The 18,788-nt window shown below is 40.8% G+C and overlaps 1 protein-coding gene across 1 annotated transcript in view; it reads left to right on the top strand.

Annotated features, from left to right (window-relative positions):
- The window catches only part of LOC109934347 (vesicle-fusing ATPase), a 221,331-nt gene that overhangs the window by 24,536 nt on the left and 178,007 nt on the right, over positions 1-18,788 (top strand). Inside the window, exons 3-4 of the mRNA XM_048614580.1 lie at positions 648-747; positions 4,937-4,976. Of these exons, the coding sequence (XP_048470537.1) occupies positions 648-747; positions 4,937-4,976 (140 nt within the window). The remainder of the gene's footprint in view (positions 1-647; positions 748-4,936; positions 4,977-18,788) is intronic.

Below are 18,788 nucleotides of genomic sequence, written 5' to 3'. Positions count from 1 at the left end.
CCTTCCTGCTCCTCTGATGCTGCTTGGCCTGCTGTGTTCATCCAGCTGTACACCGTGTTATCTCAGATTCTCCAGCATCGGCAGTTCCTACTATTTCTGCAGCATTTATCATGCATCCCTTGTTGTCCGGACCAAGGGCTTTGCTAACACTACTGAAATGGCAAAGTCAGCTAGGTTGGCATGAGATGGTCCTGTATGGGCTGGACAGAGGATTTTGCATTCTGGATGACAGTTGGATATTAAGACAATCTGACAGCTCCATAGTCTTAAGTCTAATCAATATCATCTTTTTATTTCAGACTTTTATTTTTACTTTTCATTGGATTAGAAAAGCAAGCCTCTGAACTAAAAATGAGGGACCAGTCCTTACCTTTTAGCATGCTACGCCCCTGCAATATGGTGGATGCCAATAGGGTTGCAGAGACTGGCTCTCCATTCATAAGCTAGAAGAGGCAGCCTGATGCAAATGCAGGAATATCTTATTTTGGGCAGTATTATCAAAAACACTGCCAGTGTAAATTAAATCTGTATGAATCTGTTAATCGCCTTTGTTGTAATTACACTTATTGGTCTTGGAATTTCAATCTACAGCATATGTTTCAATTGCTTCTCAAATGTCATTCACCCCCTCTTTTTCTTCCTCTTAGTCACGTACTTGTGAAGACTAGTCCGAACCACAGATTCGTCTTCACGGTGAGAAGTCATGCCACTGTGCTTCCAGGGAGCATTGCCTTCAGTCTGCCACAGGTAAAGATAAGTTATGGTGTCCCCGTAGCGTGCATCAATGTAACAAGCAGTTAGCAACTAATGAGATAGTTTGATTCCTTTTTAGTGGGGTGGATTATTGGGGGATAAATGTATCCACAATGAAGTGGTTCTGTCTGGCTGTTCATGTATGAACATGGCACTTTTCCTAACTGCTTTGAACAGCTTCTAACTGGGGAAAAAAAAGAGTGGTGTTGCCTCTGTCTTTCCTTGCAATGTTTTACTCTCATCTCTAACCTCCCTGTCATCTCCCAGGTCTCGTAGAATATGCTGTTGCTTCTCAAATGAGCACCTAATTCACATACAGCTCATGCTGGAATTTCTTCCCTCCAGTTCTGCCCTTCTAATTTGCTGAAATGACCCTTAACAATGTCATTAATGACATTCAGTGCCTACGGCCATCGTGATCATCCTTTCTCGTAATCTGTGATTTCTTCACTCTTTAATGTGATTGACTGTTCCAGGCACTTGTAGTGCCTCTTTCTTTGTCAGTCTCATTGGGATTTTCCTTTCTTGGTTCTGGTTTTAATTACTGAGAATATTTTGATATTGTTATTCCTAATTGGCTCAAAAGTTCCATTTATGTATTTACCCTCTTTGTGAGCAACTCTAACCCCTCTTGCTTCCTCCCACTATGCTAAACCCCTTGATGTTGGTCTCTGTGTCACATTCTGAAATTCTCACCCTTGCCTTGACCTTGCTTATAATTAATTGCTTGATCAAGCCTTCGGGTGTCTTCTCGGTGGCCTTTTTTTAACTTGGCACTGAAGGGCCTTGGACCATTTTCTACAATCTTGTAAACAGATCCTTTTGAAGTGTTTCCCATTTTGTTTTGCTTCTGTACACATTCACACAAGTACAAGTGAATCTTGCTACAATTGCTGTCTTCTGACATATTCAGAGTTTCTGTGTATAAGTAGTCACATCATGGAAGCAGAATATTACTTTGTTTTTGCTCTTGCTGTTAGCTCGTTCTTCGCTGAGTCACAGTCATACAGCACCGACCAGACGTCCCAATCAACCTTGTTCCATTTGCCAGCATTTGGCCCATTTCCCTCTAAACCCTTCCTATTCACATACCCATCCAGATGCCTTTTAAATGTTGTAATTGTACCCACCTCCACCACCACTTCTGGCAGCTCGTTCCATACACACACCACCCTCTATGTGATAAAGTTATCCCTCAGGTCCTTTCTAAATTTTTCCCCTCTCACCTTAAACCACTGCCCTCTAGTTTTGGACTCTGGCACCCTTGACCTGACGAAGGAGCAGGACTCTGAACGCTTTATGGTTTCAAATAAAACCATTGGATTATAATCTGGTGTCGTGTGACTTCTGACTTGGAAAAAGACCTTGGCTATTTAGCCTATGCATGCCCCCTCATGATTTTATAAATCTCTAAGGTCACACCTCAGCCTCTGATGCTCTAGGGAAAACAGCTCAGCCTATTCAGCCTCTCCCTATAACTCAAACATCCAGTCCCAGCACCATCCTTGTAAATCTTTTCTGCACTCTCTCAAGTTTAACAACGTCCTCCCTGTAGAAGGGTGACCAGAATTGTACACAGTGTACTAAAAGTGGCGTCACCAATGTCTTGTACAACCAATATGACAGCCCAACACCTCTCCTCAGTTTTTGGTCAGTGAAGGCAAGCAGGCCGCATGCTTTCTTCACCATTCTGTCTACGTGTGATTCTATTTTCAAGGAACTATGCACCTGCACCCCTAGGTCTCTTTGTTTGGCAACACACCCCACTATCCATCTGTGATTTGATTTCAGATTTTATCTTGCCATACTTTACCTTATCTTGTATGCAACATGGGAAGAATGTTAATAGGAACAAAAACAGAAGCTGCTGGACAAGTGACCCGAAATGTTAACACTGATTTATTCTTCACAGATGCTGCCAGACCTGCTGGGCTTTGCAGCAACTTCTGTTTTCATTCCTGATTTACAGCATCCACAGTTCTGTTGATTTTTAATAAGAATGTTAACTGTGCTTGACATGAGACATAGACTCACTATTAAACCTGATCCTGGTGGTGTTAATGACGCACAGGTAATGGATGTATGAAGGTGTCAGTCTGTTTTGTTCTATATGTGCACCCATTCCAAGAGTGGTATCAGTTTAAGGTAGTAGCCAGTGCACTCCTCCAATAGTCAATTGAAGTGTACTCTTCCCTAATCTGTATTGGGCTCTGATTAGAAGTAAGTTTAATTTTCAGCATTCCTACATTTTTCTTAACCCTCTCTACATTGAGCTCAAAAATTTCAATCTGTGGTTTGAAGGCTGGATCGTTTTGATCTAACGGCAAATTGCTTTTCAAAGCTTTGCTTCAGTAGTGGCAAGCATTTGCATTATCTGAATATTAACTAGTATTCTACTAGATGAGGAACTATTTTTGTTATATCTAATACTAATAAAGGCAAAAGATGTTTTCAAAATCTGCATGTAATTCGTGATTAAAGGTGGGAGTGACCTGAATATTTCCTGGGCATGAACTCTAAGTTTTCACTGCAGGGCATTAATTGATGTTTAGATTGCAGCCTTAATTTTTACATCTTCAGTGCACTGTCTTGGTTGCTTCATGATCCTCCTAAGAAATATAAATTTTTCATGTATTAAAAGAGGAAAATACGAATCATCCAAATGGTTTACTCCAACAGCTCACTGAAATCCAGTGAGATTCAAGATTGACAGAGCAATTATAACTGGGCTGTTGTGCATAAGTTGCATTACATCTTTAATTTATTACACTCTCAGCCCAGTGTCCCCCTGCCCTTTTTCTTCCCCTTTTGTAGTAATAAACGCTTATATGTTTTTATATGCCAGCCTGTTGATATAGATTTCTTACAAATTTTATGACTTCAAATCAAAAATGCAGAAGAAGGCTGCTTGGCTCATAGTATCTGCACCTGCTCTTCAAATGAACATCATTACTTAGTGACAATTTCCTGTTGTTTCCCCACACCCTTACACACTAGTTCTACCCTAATAATCATGCAATGCCTTCTTGAATGCCTCAACTGAAGCTATCTACACCACATTTCTAGGCAGTGCATTCCATATCCTAACTACTGACATCACCCTTGTTTCTTTTGCATCACTTAACATTTGTGTCCTCTTAATCTGGTTTCTTTTATGAATGAGAACAACTTACCCCTATCTATTGTATCCAGCCTGCTCTATCAAATCTCCTCTCTGCTTTCTTCTCTCCAAGGAGAACAGTTCCACTTCTTCAATCTATTCTCATAAACTGAAGTTTCTCATTCAACCCTTCAGGCCTGTTTTCTACAAAGCTATCCTCCATGGAAGCTGAAGGAAAAGTTCAAGCCACCAGTCAGATAGAAACGAAGTTGCATGCTATTTTTTTGTGGGGAGAGTTTATTGGGGAAATCTTACAGATCTTATTCTGCATGTAGTATCATAGCTGGTCCCTATTTGTGATATTTATTTGGTCAACCTATTAAGGGATGTTATTACACACAAAGGTACAAATGCATTGTATTTTAAACTATGTTTCTCATTTGGTTTAATTGTAGATTACTGTATCATTGCCCATCTTTGACTTGTTGCATGACTTAGCAGGGGTAGGATTCAGTTGTGAATGTAAACTTGGAAAAGAATGTGATCTAGTGCATCTAGAATTGTTTAAACATGCAAACTATTTTCACTGCTGTACTTGACAAATAGGGAAAATTCACTGTTTTGGAGTTGGATCGGGGTGATTGATGTGCTGTTTTATAGGAACCATTCTTGTTCAACTTATTATGTAAAGAGTGGACCATTGCAATGTTAAGAGTCATGCTAATGCTTTACTGCTCTTAGAATTGGCATTGTATGCACTTCCAACAAAGCATGAAATTCATGCAGCCAAGGAAGGGATTATTGTGATTATTGGAAGTATGAGCCTAGGTGCACTTTTGAAAGGAGGCATGTTTGTCATGGGAGCAAAAATGTTTAATCTTGTATTACTTTTTATAAGCTGTTCTTGAAGCAACAAGCCTAATTTTAATTAAAAATATGAAGCGCATCTTGCGCGATTCTGAGTCCTTGGATCTTCTGGTTTCTTTTTCTTAAATTGTTATTTTAAAAAATTCCTTTGTTCTTTTATAAGAGTGTACTGATTGAAACAATGCTATCCATTAACTAGTTATATTTTTCTTACAGAGAAAGTGGGTGGGTCTCTCCATTGGCCAGGAGGTGGAAGGTATGTTTCATTTTATTGCTTCATTAACACGTTTTTCAATAATGAACCAGAAATAAACAATTAGCACATGTAACTATGAGCACTGTGTACAAAGCCTGATGTGCGTACTAATGGAGTCATAGAATCAGGCAGCGCCGAAACAGACCCTTTGGTCAAACTTGTCCATGCCATTCAAATTGCCCAATCTAAACTAGTCCCACTTGTCAATATTTTGCCCATATCCTTTTAAACCTCTCCTGCTCATGTGCCTATCCAAATATTATAACTGTACCTGCATCTACTGTTGCTCTGGCAGTTGACTCCACATATGAACCACCTTCCATGTGAAAAAGTCGCCCCTCGGGTCTCTTTTAAATCTTTTTCCTCTCACCTTAAAAATATGCACCCTAATTTTGAACACCCCCACCCTAAGGAAAAGACATTTGTTATTCACCTTATCTATTTCATGATTTTATGCACCAATAAGGGGTTTACCCTTAACCTCCTATGCTGCGGTGGGAAAATGTCCCATCCTATCCAGCCTCTCCTTCTAACTCAAACCTTCCAGTCTGGCTATTAGATACATGCGCAGAGATTTGATATGTCATAATTCAGTGCTACGCAGTGCTGAAGTTGACACTGATTACTGTAAGATCATACCTTCCACAGAAAAAGAAATGACTGGTTTAAAAGGAAGTGAAGAAAATCTATACATTACTAATAATAAAAAGTGCGTCTCCAAGAGGCATCTTTTTCAAGACACTTAAGGAGTTGAGTGACTGGCAGTAATATTTGAATAAAATAAGGCACATCTGGATAAACCTGTCATTGAAGGAATGCATTATTTGTTTTGCCTGAGCTGCTTTTTTTCAAGTAACTTGTTTTTAAAAAATGTGCATGAAGATTGGAATGAGATGTCAACTTGTTGTTGCAGATCTGTTTCATTCATTGAAAAATATTCCTGAAAATGTGGCAGAGGTTTCTGAACCCTTTCTAGTTCCTCCCTTTCCATTTAGGGAGCCTGCAGTAATATATTGTGGTTTGGCGAATAAGCCACCTTTCTTGATCCAAAGTGAAAAGGTTTGAACACACAGCTGTCTACAATTTTGTATTGATCAACTGCTAACTTTAAGAACCATCACCACATCTACACTATGGAAAACCCTTCCACATGATCACCCTGAAATCACTTGAAGTTTTATTGCTATTACATGACTGTTGTTGAAAGTGCCAATGGCAGAGATTGAAGACAAAATTTGGGAACGGAATTTCAAAAATTGATGGGAAGCAGATTTTCACGAGGTTTGGTTGGGACGGGAAAGCATGGAGTTCCGTGCACCAGGGATATTTAGATCCCTTCATAATTTACATTCATGTTTTGATTTCTGAAGCCCCATGCATTTAGTGAAATTCACAACTGTATCCAATTAGGAGGCATCATTCAATTCAAAAAAGCAATTTGAGAAGTTTGAAATAAATTGGATAAAATATTTTGGTGTTGAAGTAGTTGAGAAGTCTACAATTTTTAGCAGGTGTGAGGCTTTTTGAACAAAGCAGATGAGGCAAAGAATTCTGAAACTGGATGTTGTGCTTATGAACTAGTCACACCTTAGGAATTAAAGACAAATCATAAGACTTAACATTGCTTGGTACTAATCAAAAGTAGCCACTAGTTGATCTTTGTCAAAAGAATGATTGGAGATAACTAGACTTCTCAAAAGAGAGAATCTTCCGGCCCTGAACTCTGGAAAAATGGTCCTGTCGGAATTTTATTTACACTATAAATCTTGTTTTGATATATCCTTTATCTTGAAGCTGAATGCAGGAATTGTTATTTCTGATGTTATTCTACCGCCATCCAATCTTGTTTAAGAATACCTTGCTTCTAGGCAAGAAAAGCCCTGGGCTACCTATTTATTGTTTCCACAGAATTAATTGTGACAAATAACAGTAATTTTAATAGGATGCAAAAATGATGTTAACACTTCATTGATCACAACTTGTTATAGTAGAAAATGGAATAAATACCAGTTTTGGTTAAGCGATTTTATAACTGGTATTTGCTTTAATGATTCTGACTTTTGGCTGTTGTACACTGCTGGTGCCACCACTGGTACTGCCGACTGCTTGACCAATCTCCTTACCCAATCCACCATTTACATCAGCCTGGCCCCTAAATAGCAGAGGCAATGGAACTAACGCAGCAAGAAAATGAATAAAGACATTAAAGTTCCTACAATGTTGACTTTTTTAATTAAATGCATCATTACTAATCTCCCAACCTTCAGCCAACAGGAACTACAATGTGTCCTTCATGCCAGTTCAACAAATATTTGTGAAGTGCTGTTTGGCCTCCCTTGATCAGGATGTATGTAAATATGTTAGGTGCATTTTAGAGAACGTTAATCAAAATTAATACCTGGAATGAGAAAGTTGTCTTTTGAGGGGAAAATTAGACTAGGTTTGTATCTGCTGGAGGTTAGAACAGTAAGGCATAACTTGATTAAAACATATAAAATCCTGAGACTTCCTGTCAGGATAGATTTGGGTGTGATGTTACATCTTGTGGCAGAATCCAGAATTAGGGGTCGCTGTTTAAAAGTCACGGCTCACCCATTGAAACTAAGATATGGCAAAATTTATTTCTCTGGTGCTCATGAGTCTTTGATGTACCTTTGGAAGACTGTGGAAGCAAAGAGCTCGAATATTTTAATGGCAGAGTTTGGTCGATTTTTGAGCAAGGGGGTAGAAAGGTGGGAATGCAGATTTGGGGTTGCAGTCAACTTAGCCATCTTATTGAATAATGGAGCAGGTTTGAGGGACTGACTGGCCTGTCCCCTCTCCTGGATCGCATGAAACATCACAATTGACCAAAATGTCCATACAGTCATAGCCACACAGCGCAGAAAAGATCCTTTGGGTTTTGACCTGAAATGTTAACTTTCGTGCTCTTCGGATGCTGTTTGACCTGCTGTACTTTTCCAGCTTCACATCTATTGATTCTGGCTTCCAGCATCTGCAGTCCTTACTGTCCCTATGGTACTCCTGGTGCTCATTCAGATTGTGTTTTAAAGATTGTAAGGTTTCCAACCCTCACTACCTTCCCAGGCAGTGCATTCCAGATTCCCACCACCCACTGAGTGAAATTTTTTTTTTCAAATCCCTTCTGAAACTCCTCTTTACCTAAAACTTTTGATTTGATTTATTATTGTCACATGTACCGAGATACAGTTTAAAAAGTATTGTTTTGTGTGCTAACCAGACAAATTATTACCTTGCATAAGTACATCAGGGTAATAGAACTGAATGTAGAATATAGCATTACAGCTACAGAGAAGGTGCAGAGAAAGATTATGTCTAATATATGAAAGGTCCATTCATAAGCCTGATAACATTAGGAAAGAAGCTGTTTTCGAATCCATTGGTGTCCCCTTGTGATTGACCCCTCAATCAAACGGAACAACTGCTCTCTATTCACCCTGTCCACACCCTTCATAATCTTATTCACCTCAATTATGTACCATCTCAGTCTTCGCAGCTCTAAAGAAAACAATCCAAGTCTGTCTAGTCTCTGCTTATAGCTCAATTTCTCCATCCCAGGCAACATCCTGATGAATCCCCTCTGTACCCCCTCTAGTGCTATCACATCCTTACTGTAGTGAGGTGACAAGAACTGCACACAGTACTCCAGCTATGGTCTAATCAACATTCTGTACAATTCCAACATTGCTTCCTTACTCTTATACTCTGTCATGATTGATGGGAGCAAGTGTCCCAAATGCCGCCTTAACTGTCCTATTCACATGCTCTGTCGGCTTAAGGGATCTGTGAATATTCACCCTAAGATCTTCCATTCCTCTGAGCTACCCAGTGTCCTGCCCTTCATTAAATGCTTCCTCATCTTGTTTCTTCCAAAAGTGCATCACCTCGCACTTACCACGGTTAAATACCATCTGCCACTGATCTGCCCATCTGACCAACACATCTATATCTTCCTGCGGCCTACAACCATCATCTTCACTATTAACCACCCAACAATCTTGATGTTATCTGCAAACTTGACTAACATTGCCCCCACACTTTCATCTATATCATTTATGTATATAACAAACAATTAGGTCCTAGTACTGATCCTTGTGGTACACTGCTGAACACCAGCCTCCCGTCACTTGCTCAGCCTTCTACCACTAGCTTTTGTGTCCTTTTAGTAAGCCAGTTTCTGATCCATCTTGCCAAGTTTCTCTTGAATTTCATATGCTTTAATCTTCTCAGTCTCTCATTTTGGACCTTGTCAAAAGCTTTACTAAAATCCATATAAACTATGTCAACTGAACTTCCCGCATCCACACACTTGATCGTATTTTCAAAAAATTGTCACAAATTTGTTAAAGGTGATCTCCATCTCACAAAACCATGTGACTATCCCTAATTAACCCATGCCTTTCCAAGTGGATATTAATTCTCTTGTTTAAAATTCTCTCCAATAGTTTCCCTACCGGACATGAGACTGACTGGTCTGTAATTTCCTGGTTCATCTTTACCACCCTGCTTGAAAAGTCAAAGCACGTTAACAGTACTCCGTAGCCCGTAGCCAGAGAAGGAATTAAAAATTTGTGTTCGAGCCCCTGCAATTTCCTGCTTCACCTCCCATTGCAGCCTGGAACGCAGTTCATCTGGGCAAGGGCATTTGTCCCTTTTTAAGCACAACAGCCTCCAATACCTCCCCATTTCCTGTGTCAACCTGTGCAAATTCTTCACAATCCCTTTTGCTGAATTTGTACCTAAGTTCTCCTTTTCCAGAGTGACGACTGAAAAATATTTATTGAACACCCTTCCAATATCCTGCCGCTTCACACACAGGTTGCCACCTTGGTCCCTAATGGGCCCCACTGTTTCCCCCAGTTAACGTCCTCCCTTTAATGTATTTCTAAAATATCTTAGGTTCTCCCTAAGTCTGTTTGCAAGTCCCTTCTCATACCCCTTTTTTGCAGTTCTAATTGATTTCTTCAGTTCCCTCTTGTACTTCCTACATTCCTCCAGGTCCACAGCTGAATTGCTCCTTTTGGACTTGCTAGAAGCCTTTCTCCTCTTCCTCATTCAGTCTAAGAGATACAGGAGATAATCTAGTGCAAATGCATTGACTGAAAATTTCATGGCTCAAGAGAAATGCAGTAGCCTTTACGAACATTAGACATAAGAGCAGAAGTACACTGAGGGGAGCAGTAGAGTATAAAACGGGCAACATAAAGAGGAACTGATGGTGTTAAGAGCACAGGAAATTCAACAACTCCCAGATAACAATGAGAATATGATCTATGGTTCAAGCATTCCAAGGCCCAATCCGCTGAGTGCCTAGCTGGGAGAGAAGCTAATCAAAGACAGAGCGGAAATTGGTGCTTGTTGGAGAAAACTTTTTCATGAATTCCTCAACTCCTTATCAACATTAATTTCCTCAACTTGATTCCTCAGTTGTTTCAATCCTCTACTATGCTGATCTGGAGGAGGGTTGAAAAGCCCTCAATAGTTGAAATCCAAAGCCCCTTGAACAGATGGGGTTCTTATTGAAATTCTGAAACATGGTGGGGATATACTCCTAGCACGGTTACACAACATCACATCCCTCATCTGGGAAGAAGAACACCTGCTGGGGAAAATCAAGGACACTGTATTCATGCCTATTTTCAAGATAGATGGGTTGCGATTGCAGAAACTACAAAGGGCCCTTGCTGCATACTCCTGCAGAGAAAATCATTGCGAAGATCCTCTCAATCATCTCTCCTCAGTGGCTGAGGAACTCCTTCCAGATGGCATTGTGGTCTTCACTCGTTGAAAGGCATCACAGACATGATCTTCACATGCATTGTGAATTCAAGAGAACTGCAAGAGCAGCATCAACTCCTGTACATTGCTTTTCTTGACATTAGGAAAGCTTTCAACTGCTAACGTTTATTGAACGTTGTCCTTATGTTTGGTTGCACTCAGAAATTTGTCGCCATTTTCTGTGCACTTCATGATGACACATTGGCTATGATCCTCAGGTAAACCACCACAAACCCTATCTCAATGAGGACTGGGGTCAAATAAGGCTATGTTATTGTGTCAACTAACACATTTTCCTTGCTGACATGCTGTGCCTCACCTGCAACAAATTATCCACAGGCATGAAGATAATCTGAAGTGTAAATGGGAAACTAAGACCACCCCAACCTCAATCACAAAAGTTCCATTGCAGTTGATGTGTGTGCAGTGTCCCTCGAAACTGAGCTCCAGGGTCATTGGCAACTCTTTGAAACCTGTGAGGGAATGGACCTTTGACTAAACACCCAGAAACTTAAGGTTGTCTTTGAATCGTTTTTGATGAACAATGAAATCCTAGAAAATATGGACCATTTTCTGAATCTTTGGACTGTCCTCTTAATGAAGGAAATTCACTATCACCTCCAGAGTGCCAGCTCAGTTTTCAGGATTTTTGTTATTCACAGGATGTGGGCATCACTGGCAAGGCCAGCACTCCATAGCATTGAGAAGAATAGAATAATTCAGAATAGCAGAGGCCCTTCGGCCCATCAGTCTTCCATCAGAAATATACTTCTACCTACATTAATCCCACTTTGCCACACTAGGCCCATATTTCATGTGCTCAACCAAGTATTTTTTGATCAAGACACCACCACCCTCTGGGTGAAGGTTTTCCTCAAATTCTCTCTAAACGTTTTGTTTTAAAATCATGCCACCTTTGTATTGACCTTTCAGCTAAGGGGAACAGCTGCTTTCTATTCGTCCTGACCATGTACCTCATGTTGTACATCTCAATCAAGTCCCCCCACCTTCACTGGTGTGAGGAAAAGAATCTGAGCTTATCCAGCTTCTTATCGTAACTAAAGTGCTCCAACCCAGACAATATCCTGGTGAATCTCCTCTGCTCCCTCTGTGCAATCGCATCTTTCCTAATAGTGTGGTGACCAAAGCTTTACTCAGTATTCCAGCTGTGATCTCACCAAAATTCTGTACAGCTCCAACATGATCTCCCTACTCTTACAATCTATACCTTTAACGATAAAGGCAAATATAACCTGTTCGCTTCTTAAGTATCCTATTAATCCATCTTGCCACCTGCAAGGATATGTGGATAAGCACCCCAAAATCCTTATTTATTGCCCATCCCTAATTGCCCAGAGGGCAGTTTGGAGTCAACTACAATTGTTGTGGGTCTGGAGTCACATGTTGGCCAGGTAAGTATGGCAGTTTCCTTCCCTAAAGGACGTCAATGAACTAGACAGGTTTTTCCAAAAATTGTCTGTGGTTGCGTGGTCACTATTCGACTCATAGTTCCTCATTTTTATTGAATTCAAATTGCATCATCTGCCCTGGTGGGATTTGAACTTGGGTCCCCAGGACCTGCTTTTCTGCATTAACAGTCGAGCAACGAAGCCACTATACTATTGCGACCCCACTGAGTAAAAGAATATTTTATGACCAGGATCTCAAACCCAAGATTAAACTCATGTGCTGCCAGGTAGTATATATGTTTCAGAGGCTTGGACAGCATACAGCAAACATCTCAACACCAGAGAAGTATCATCAGCTGTGCCTTCATAAAATCCTTCAAATCCAACAGCAAGAAAGGCGTTCGAATAGCGACATCTTTTCTCGAGGCCAGAATCGAATCACAATGTAATCAAACAAGTTGCGCTGTGCGGGGATGTACACCAACACCAGAGGTCCAAGGCCCTAATTTGAACCCTGTGATAGGAGATTCCCAGAATGAAACCTTCACAGGAATCTTGAAAGACTCCATTGACTTGGGTGGGGCAGTCCTTTGCTTTCGACCAGCCGAAATGGAGAAGTTTAATCCAAATTGTCAGAGGAACGGCACAAATGACCCATTCAGCCAACCCTTCAAGCACTATTTGTACTGCCCTCAGCCGTATTTGCAGATCACACATTGGATTTACTATTGTTTCAGAACCCATTGAACCAGAATGGAGGCAACTCCACCTCAAATTGGCAAAGCTGTCCAAGAGAAGAGTATCAACCTGAGCTAAATAAGTGGTGCATGGAACTGTTGTGGTTTGTCATTCAAATAACTCCTTTTAGGCAGCAAGGATTCGAATCGAGAGAGGTCTGTAACATTGAGACTTCGAGGAAGTATTTTTGCAGGAGAAAGGCCACGGTCTGTCATCCTATTCTGTTTTAAAATGGTTCAGCTATTTGTCTTGCCTCTCCTCCTTTCTTCCACTAAAAATATACAACAAACCAAATTAGGCATTCAATATTCTTGCAGGTTAGATGCAGGAAAGATATTTCCCTTGTTTGGGGGAGGAGTCTGGATCCAGTAGAGCAGTCTCAGAATAAGATGTAATCATTTAGGTCTGAAGTGAGGACTGTCTTCTGAGGATGGTGAATCTTTGAAACTGTCTGCCCTAGAGGATTGTAGAAACTCAGTCATTGAATATATTGAGCAAGTCAAAGATAGATTTCGAGGAATTGAATACGTCGTAGGATATGGGGATGGTGCCGGTAAATGGCATTGATGTAGAAGATCAGCTATGATCTGATTGAATAGTGGGGCAAGCTTGAGGGGCTGAATGACTTGTTCCTAATTGAAGGTTGCATTTGCCAGTCTAAAATCAGTGACAGACATTGGAAGTACATGCCTGGTTTACACTGTTGACTTGGGACTTGTATTTTGCCTGGGAGTTCTTGTTAATGTGTATGTGCAGACCATTTGGGAACATAGAAACAGGAATAGACTGTTCAGCCCCTGAATTCTATTCGACCATACAAATCCAATTGAATCCCAATCCTGTCTCCTAGCATTGGTTCAGTAAACCTTAATATCATACCTAAGCAAAGATCTGTTGCTCAATTTTGAAATTTTCAATTTATTTAGCATCAGTGGTTTTTTTGAGGAGGGAGATGGTTGCAAGTGAGTTCTAAATTGCTTCCTGCCATCACTCTAAATGGCCTGTCTATAAGCATAAAATTACAAGCCTTTTTCTACAATCTTCCACCAAGGAAATAGTTTCTGTTTAAATATCTGATCAATCATTTGATAATTAAGAACTTGAATGTGTTAATTAAGTCACACTTTAATTTTTGCCTACAGGATAGGCTAAGCAAACTGTTCTCCTGACATCTGGAATAAAAGGGTTAATTATGAAATGTTTAGGTATGGTAGCAGTGTGTAACCTATAAGTTAATTGCAAAATGTGATGGATATTCATTCGACTTTCTGGGCATTCCTTAGAGCTGAGTTGTGCTGTCAAACAAGTTACCACCGGCTCTTTGCGGGCAGTCTCAAACCACTCCTCTTGCCATTTATATTGGGTCCAGACACTACATTTATAATTATACATGTATACAGTTAGTGTAAATATCACCAGGGAGTTTTTTTCTTTCTCTCCAACCTAATTCTATTGAGGACCATTTTTATTTTGCCTGTTATGGCACTGTATTTTCTTTCCTTCGCTCTTGAAAGAGCAAGCCTTTAACAAATTAACATGGCTTGGCTGTTTGCAAAATAGTGATGCTATTTAACTGCTATTGTAAAAGTGTCATTTGTTTTACTGAAGTAAAATATCTTATCCTTTTTTTTTCTGAAATATGTTTTCCTCTGCCCAAGTGCTTTTAATTTGTAGATTGGGAATGGTTCCTCTGGGACTGCTTTAATTATGTTTTGCGTGTTCTTTAATAGTAAATGAGCAGCTATTACAATCATAGAATGTGGCCATTTGGCCCATCATGTCTGTGCAGACTTTCTATAAGAGCAGTTCATCATGTGCCACAAATTTTCTCCGTAGCTCTGCAATTGTTTCCTCAGATAATGATCTTATCTCTTTTGAAAGCTATAATTGAATCTGCCTCCATCACAGTCTCAGGCAGTGGCTGCCACAGTTCAGAGATTAAAAATTCCCGTGTCATATAACTGCCCTTTGACTTCTGAAAGTTTGTCCACCTTCTACAAGCTACAAGTCAGTAATGTAATGGAATACTCTCAACTAGCCTGGATGAGTGCAGCTGAACAGCACTCAAACTTGATACCATCCAGGAAACACCAGCTCACTTGATTGGTAATCCATTTACCAGCTCCTATGTCCACTCCCTCTACACAGTGCATCATGTCAATTGTACATACTTTTGCTAATGTAGTAATCTGCCAAGGCTACTTTGGCAACAACTTCTAAACCCACAACCTCTACCATCTACAACAAGATGGATGGGAACACCATCTGCCTCAAGTTCTCCTCCGAGTTGCATACCATACTGACATGCAACTATATCACTGTTCCTTTGTTGTCATTGAGTCAAAATCTGGAAATGCCTCTCCGAACAGCACTGTGGGTGTACCTGCATATTGTGCATCGTAGCAGTTCAATAAGGTCACCTTCTTTCCCCACCTTTCTGAGGGCAGTTGAGGATTGGCAATAAATGCTGGTCCAGCTAGTGACACCCACATCCTGCAAATAATAAAAGGGCTTCGAATTTGCTACGGAAATAGAATAGATAGGCATGGCATTAAACATAGAGATTAGCTATAAGACAACTGCATTTAAAAATTTAAATTTAAAGGGAAGATCTAGTGAATAAAATAATCCAGGGAAGAGCTTGCAAATGCATTACCAGATTCTACCCTAATGATAATTTTTTTTGAAGGCAAACAATTGAGACTAAAGCAGGACTACTTTGTTGTTGCTGCCTCACTTCAAGACATTATCCGTCGCTTCAAGTCTTCTAAATTTAGTTGCAAAGATACTAGGAGTTGTTTTGATTCCTTTTCTGACAAGGTGGCAATTCAACTGAATGACACTCATCCTGCTTTAGCAATTCCTGAGTTAATGAGGATTTTAGTGGACATTGAGAAAATTGATTGGGGTCAGGTTAGACCATGTAAAGAAAATAACTTATTCTAAGCATAGCAGTTCTGAAATGTAAGAGAACAAATCACAAAAAGCATCTCAATACATTCAGTTGTTTTCCAGTTAGAAAGTTTCCATATAGCTAAAATGGATTCCCCAATATCTCTCTTGATAAAGATAATTTGGCAAATGTAGCAAAGAATTGTACAGATCGGAAAGCCTGTTTTGAATTTGAATGTCGAATCTTCCCCACCCTCACCCCACCTCAGAAGGCGGCTAATGTTGGACTCAATCCTTCAGACTAAAAATAACCTAATGGAAAAGAGTCTTTACAGGCTCTATTCAATTTCAAGTGAATCTGGTTCCATAGCACAAAAGTGTCCTCGGTTCGATGTGAATTTACCACTCACTTGATAATGTCAAGATGATTAAGGGTCGGCACGGCGGCTCAGTGGTTAGCAATGCTGCCTCGGTGCCAGGGACCCGGGCTCGATTCCACCCTCGGGTGAGTGTCTGTGTGGAGTTTGCACATTCTCCCCATGTCTGCATGGGTTTCTTCTGGGTGCTCTGGTTTCCTCCCACAGTCTAAAGATGCGCAGGCTAGGTGGATTGGCCGTAGTAAATTGCCCGTAGTGTTCAGGGATATGTAAATTAGGTGGGTTATGCGGGATGGGTCTGAGTGGGATGCTCTGAGAGTCAGTGTGGACTTGTTGGGCAGAAGGGCCTGTTTCCACCCCGTAAGGATTCGATGATGATTTGATGATGATGATGTACTTATAACGCATTAGAAAAAGGTGCCCGTGCGAAAAAGCTGGTGAATTGATAATGGAATTATCTATATTTAGGAAGGGGAGCCAATGGCCTAGTGGTATTATCGCTAGATTTTAAACTCTGAAACTCAAGTAAGGTTCTGGGGACCCGGTTTCAAATCCTCCCACAGCAGATGGAAAAATATGAATTCAGTACATAACTGATTATTAAGAACGTAGTGATTACTATGAAAGCATTTTCGATTGTCGGAGAAACTCATCTTATTCACTGGTGAATGACCTTCAGGGAAGGAAACTGCCATCCTCACCTGGTCTGGCCCATATGAGACTCCAGAACCAGAGCAAGGTGGTTAACTCTCAACTGCCATCTGAGATGACCTAGCAAGCCACTCAGGTATATCAGACAGGCAGTGCATACCACTTTCTCAAGGGATGGACAATAATTACTGGCCAGCAAGTAACACCCATGTCACACAAGAATAACAAAACTGGCTGTAGACCTATAGACAAGTTATCTTAACACCAGTGTAATCCGAAAATAATGAAATACACGTGAAAGGATAGAACAGAAAATGCATCCAGAAATACAATGATGAATATCCAACACAGATTTCAAAAGCAGAAGTCTTGCTTGGCCAACCTAATTTAATCTTTTTGAGGATATTATGAGCCATAAAGGCCTTAAGATACAAGAGCAGAATTAGGCCATTTGACCCATCAAATCAGCCTTGCCATTTGATCATGTTTCTCAGCCCCATTCTGCTGCCTTCTCCCTGTAACTTTGGTCCCCTTATTAATCAAGAACCTATTTATCTCTGTCTCAGAGCTATTCAATGACCTGATCTCAACAACCTTCCGCGGCGATGAGTTCCACAGATTCATCATCCTGTGGCTGAAGAAATTCATCCTTATCTCAGTTCTAAAGGGTTGTCCCTCTGTTCTGAGGCTGTGCCCTCGGGCCGTAGTCCCTGGTGGAAACCTCTTCTTCACGTCCACTCTGTCCAGGCCTCTTAGTATTCTGTAAGTTTCAATGAGAATCCGTCCCTTTGGCTTTCCACAAGTCTTCCACACTTTTGTATGTTTTTTATTTTGTTGTTATGTTGTCCCTCACTTTGCTTGTCAGCCATGGTGGCCTGATCCTCCCCTTTAATGTTTCTTCTTTGGGATGAATTTCTGCTGTGCTACCTGAATTAGCAGCAGAAATTCCTGCCTTTGCTGCTCCACTGTCTTCCTTGCTAGGCTTCCCTTCCAATCAACTCTAACCAGTTGCTCCCTCATGTCTTTGTATTTACCTTTACCAACTGTAATACTGTTACATCTGATACCAGCTTCTCCCTCAATCTGCCGGGTGAATTCCATCATATTATGGTCACTACTCTCGAGATGTTTCTTCACTTTAAGCTTCCTAATCAAATCTGCCTCATTACGTATCGCTAAATCCAGAATTGCTTGTTCCCTGTGGGCTTTACCACAAGCTGCTTCACAAATAAAGACCATCTTGTAGACTTTCCACGAATTTCTTTTCTTGGGATCTGATATCAACCTGATTTTCCCAGTCCAGCTGCCTATTGAAGCCCCTATGATCATTGTAATTGTGCCTTTCTTGCATTGCTTTTCTGTCTCCTGTCTTATTTTCTGCCCTGCATCCTGACTGTTGCTAGGGGGCCAGCATGTAGCTCCCATCAGTGTCTTTTCTTTGCCTTTGTGGTTCCTCAACTTTACCCACACAGATTCTATGCCTTCTAGCCCTATATCACATTTTGCCTTTGATGCAATTTCAATTCTTGCTAATAAGGCAACCCTGCCCTCCCTGCCCATCTGTCTGTCCTTTAGATATTTCCCCACCCCTGATGCCCTTGCAGCCACATTTTTGTGATGCCCACAACACCGTAGCTGCCAATTTCAAACTGTGCTATAAATTCATTCATCTTGTTTCTTATACTGCGTGCATTTAAGTACAAATCTTCTTCCTGCATTGACCCCACTGGCCGCTCTTATAGTTGTTCCCTTATCTCGGTGCCTGAAGTTAGATTCCTGACCATTTCTATACCGTCTGTCCTTTTACTTTGCTCTGGAAATTTTGATAACCTCGCCTGATATCTCTCTCCCTCTCCACCCCTCCCCCCCCCCCCTTCCTCTCCTTCCCCTCTCTCCTCCTGCCCCTCTCTGTCTCCCCTGCCCCCACCTCTCTCTCTCTCTCTCTC

The sequence above is a fragment of the Rhincodon typus genome, chromosome 30, assembly GCF_021869965.1.
Source record: "Rhincodon typus isolate 14 chromosome 30, sRhiTyp1.1, whole genome shotgun sequence".
Lineage (NCBI taxonomy): Eukaryota > Metazoa > Chordata > Chondrichthyes > Orectolobiformes > Rhincodontidae > Rhincodon > Rhincodon typus.
This window is presented reverse-complemented; position numbering and strand designations above follow the sequence as displayed.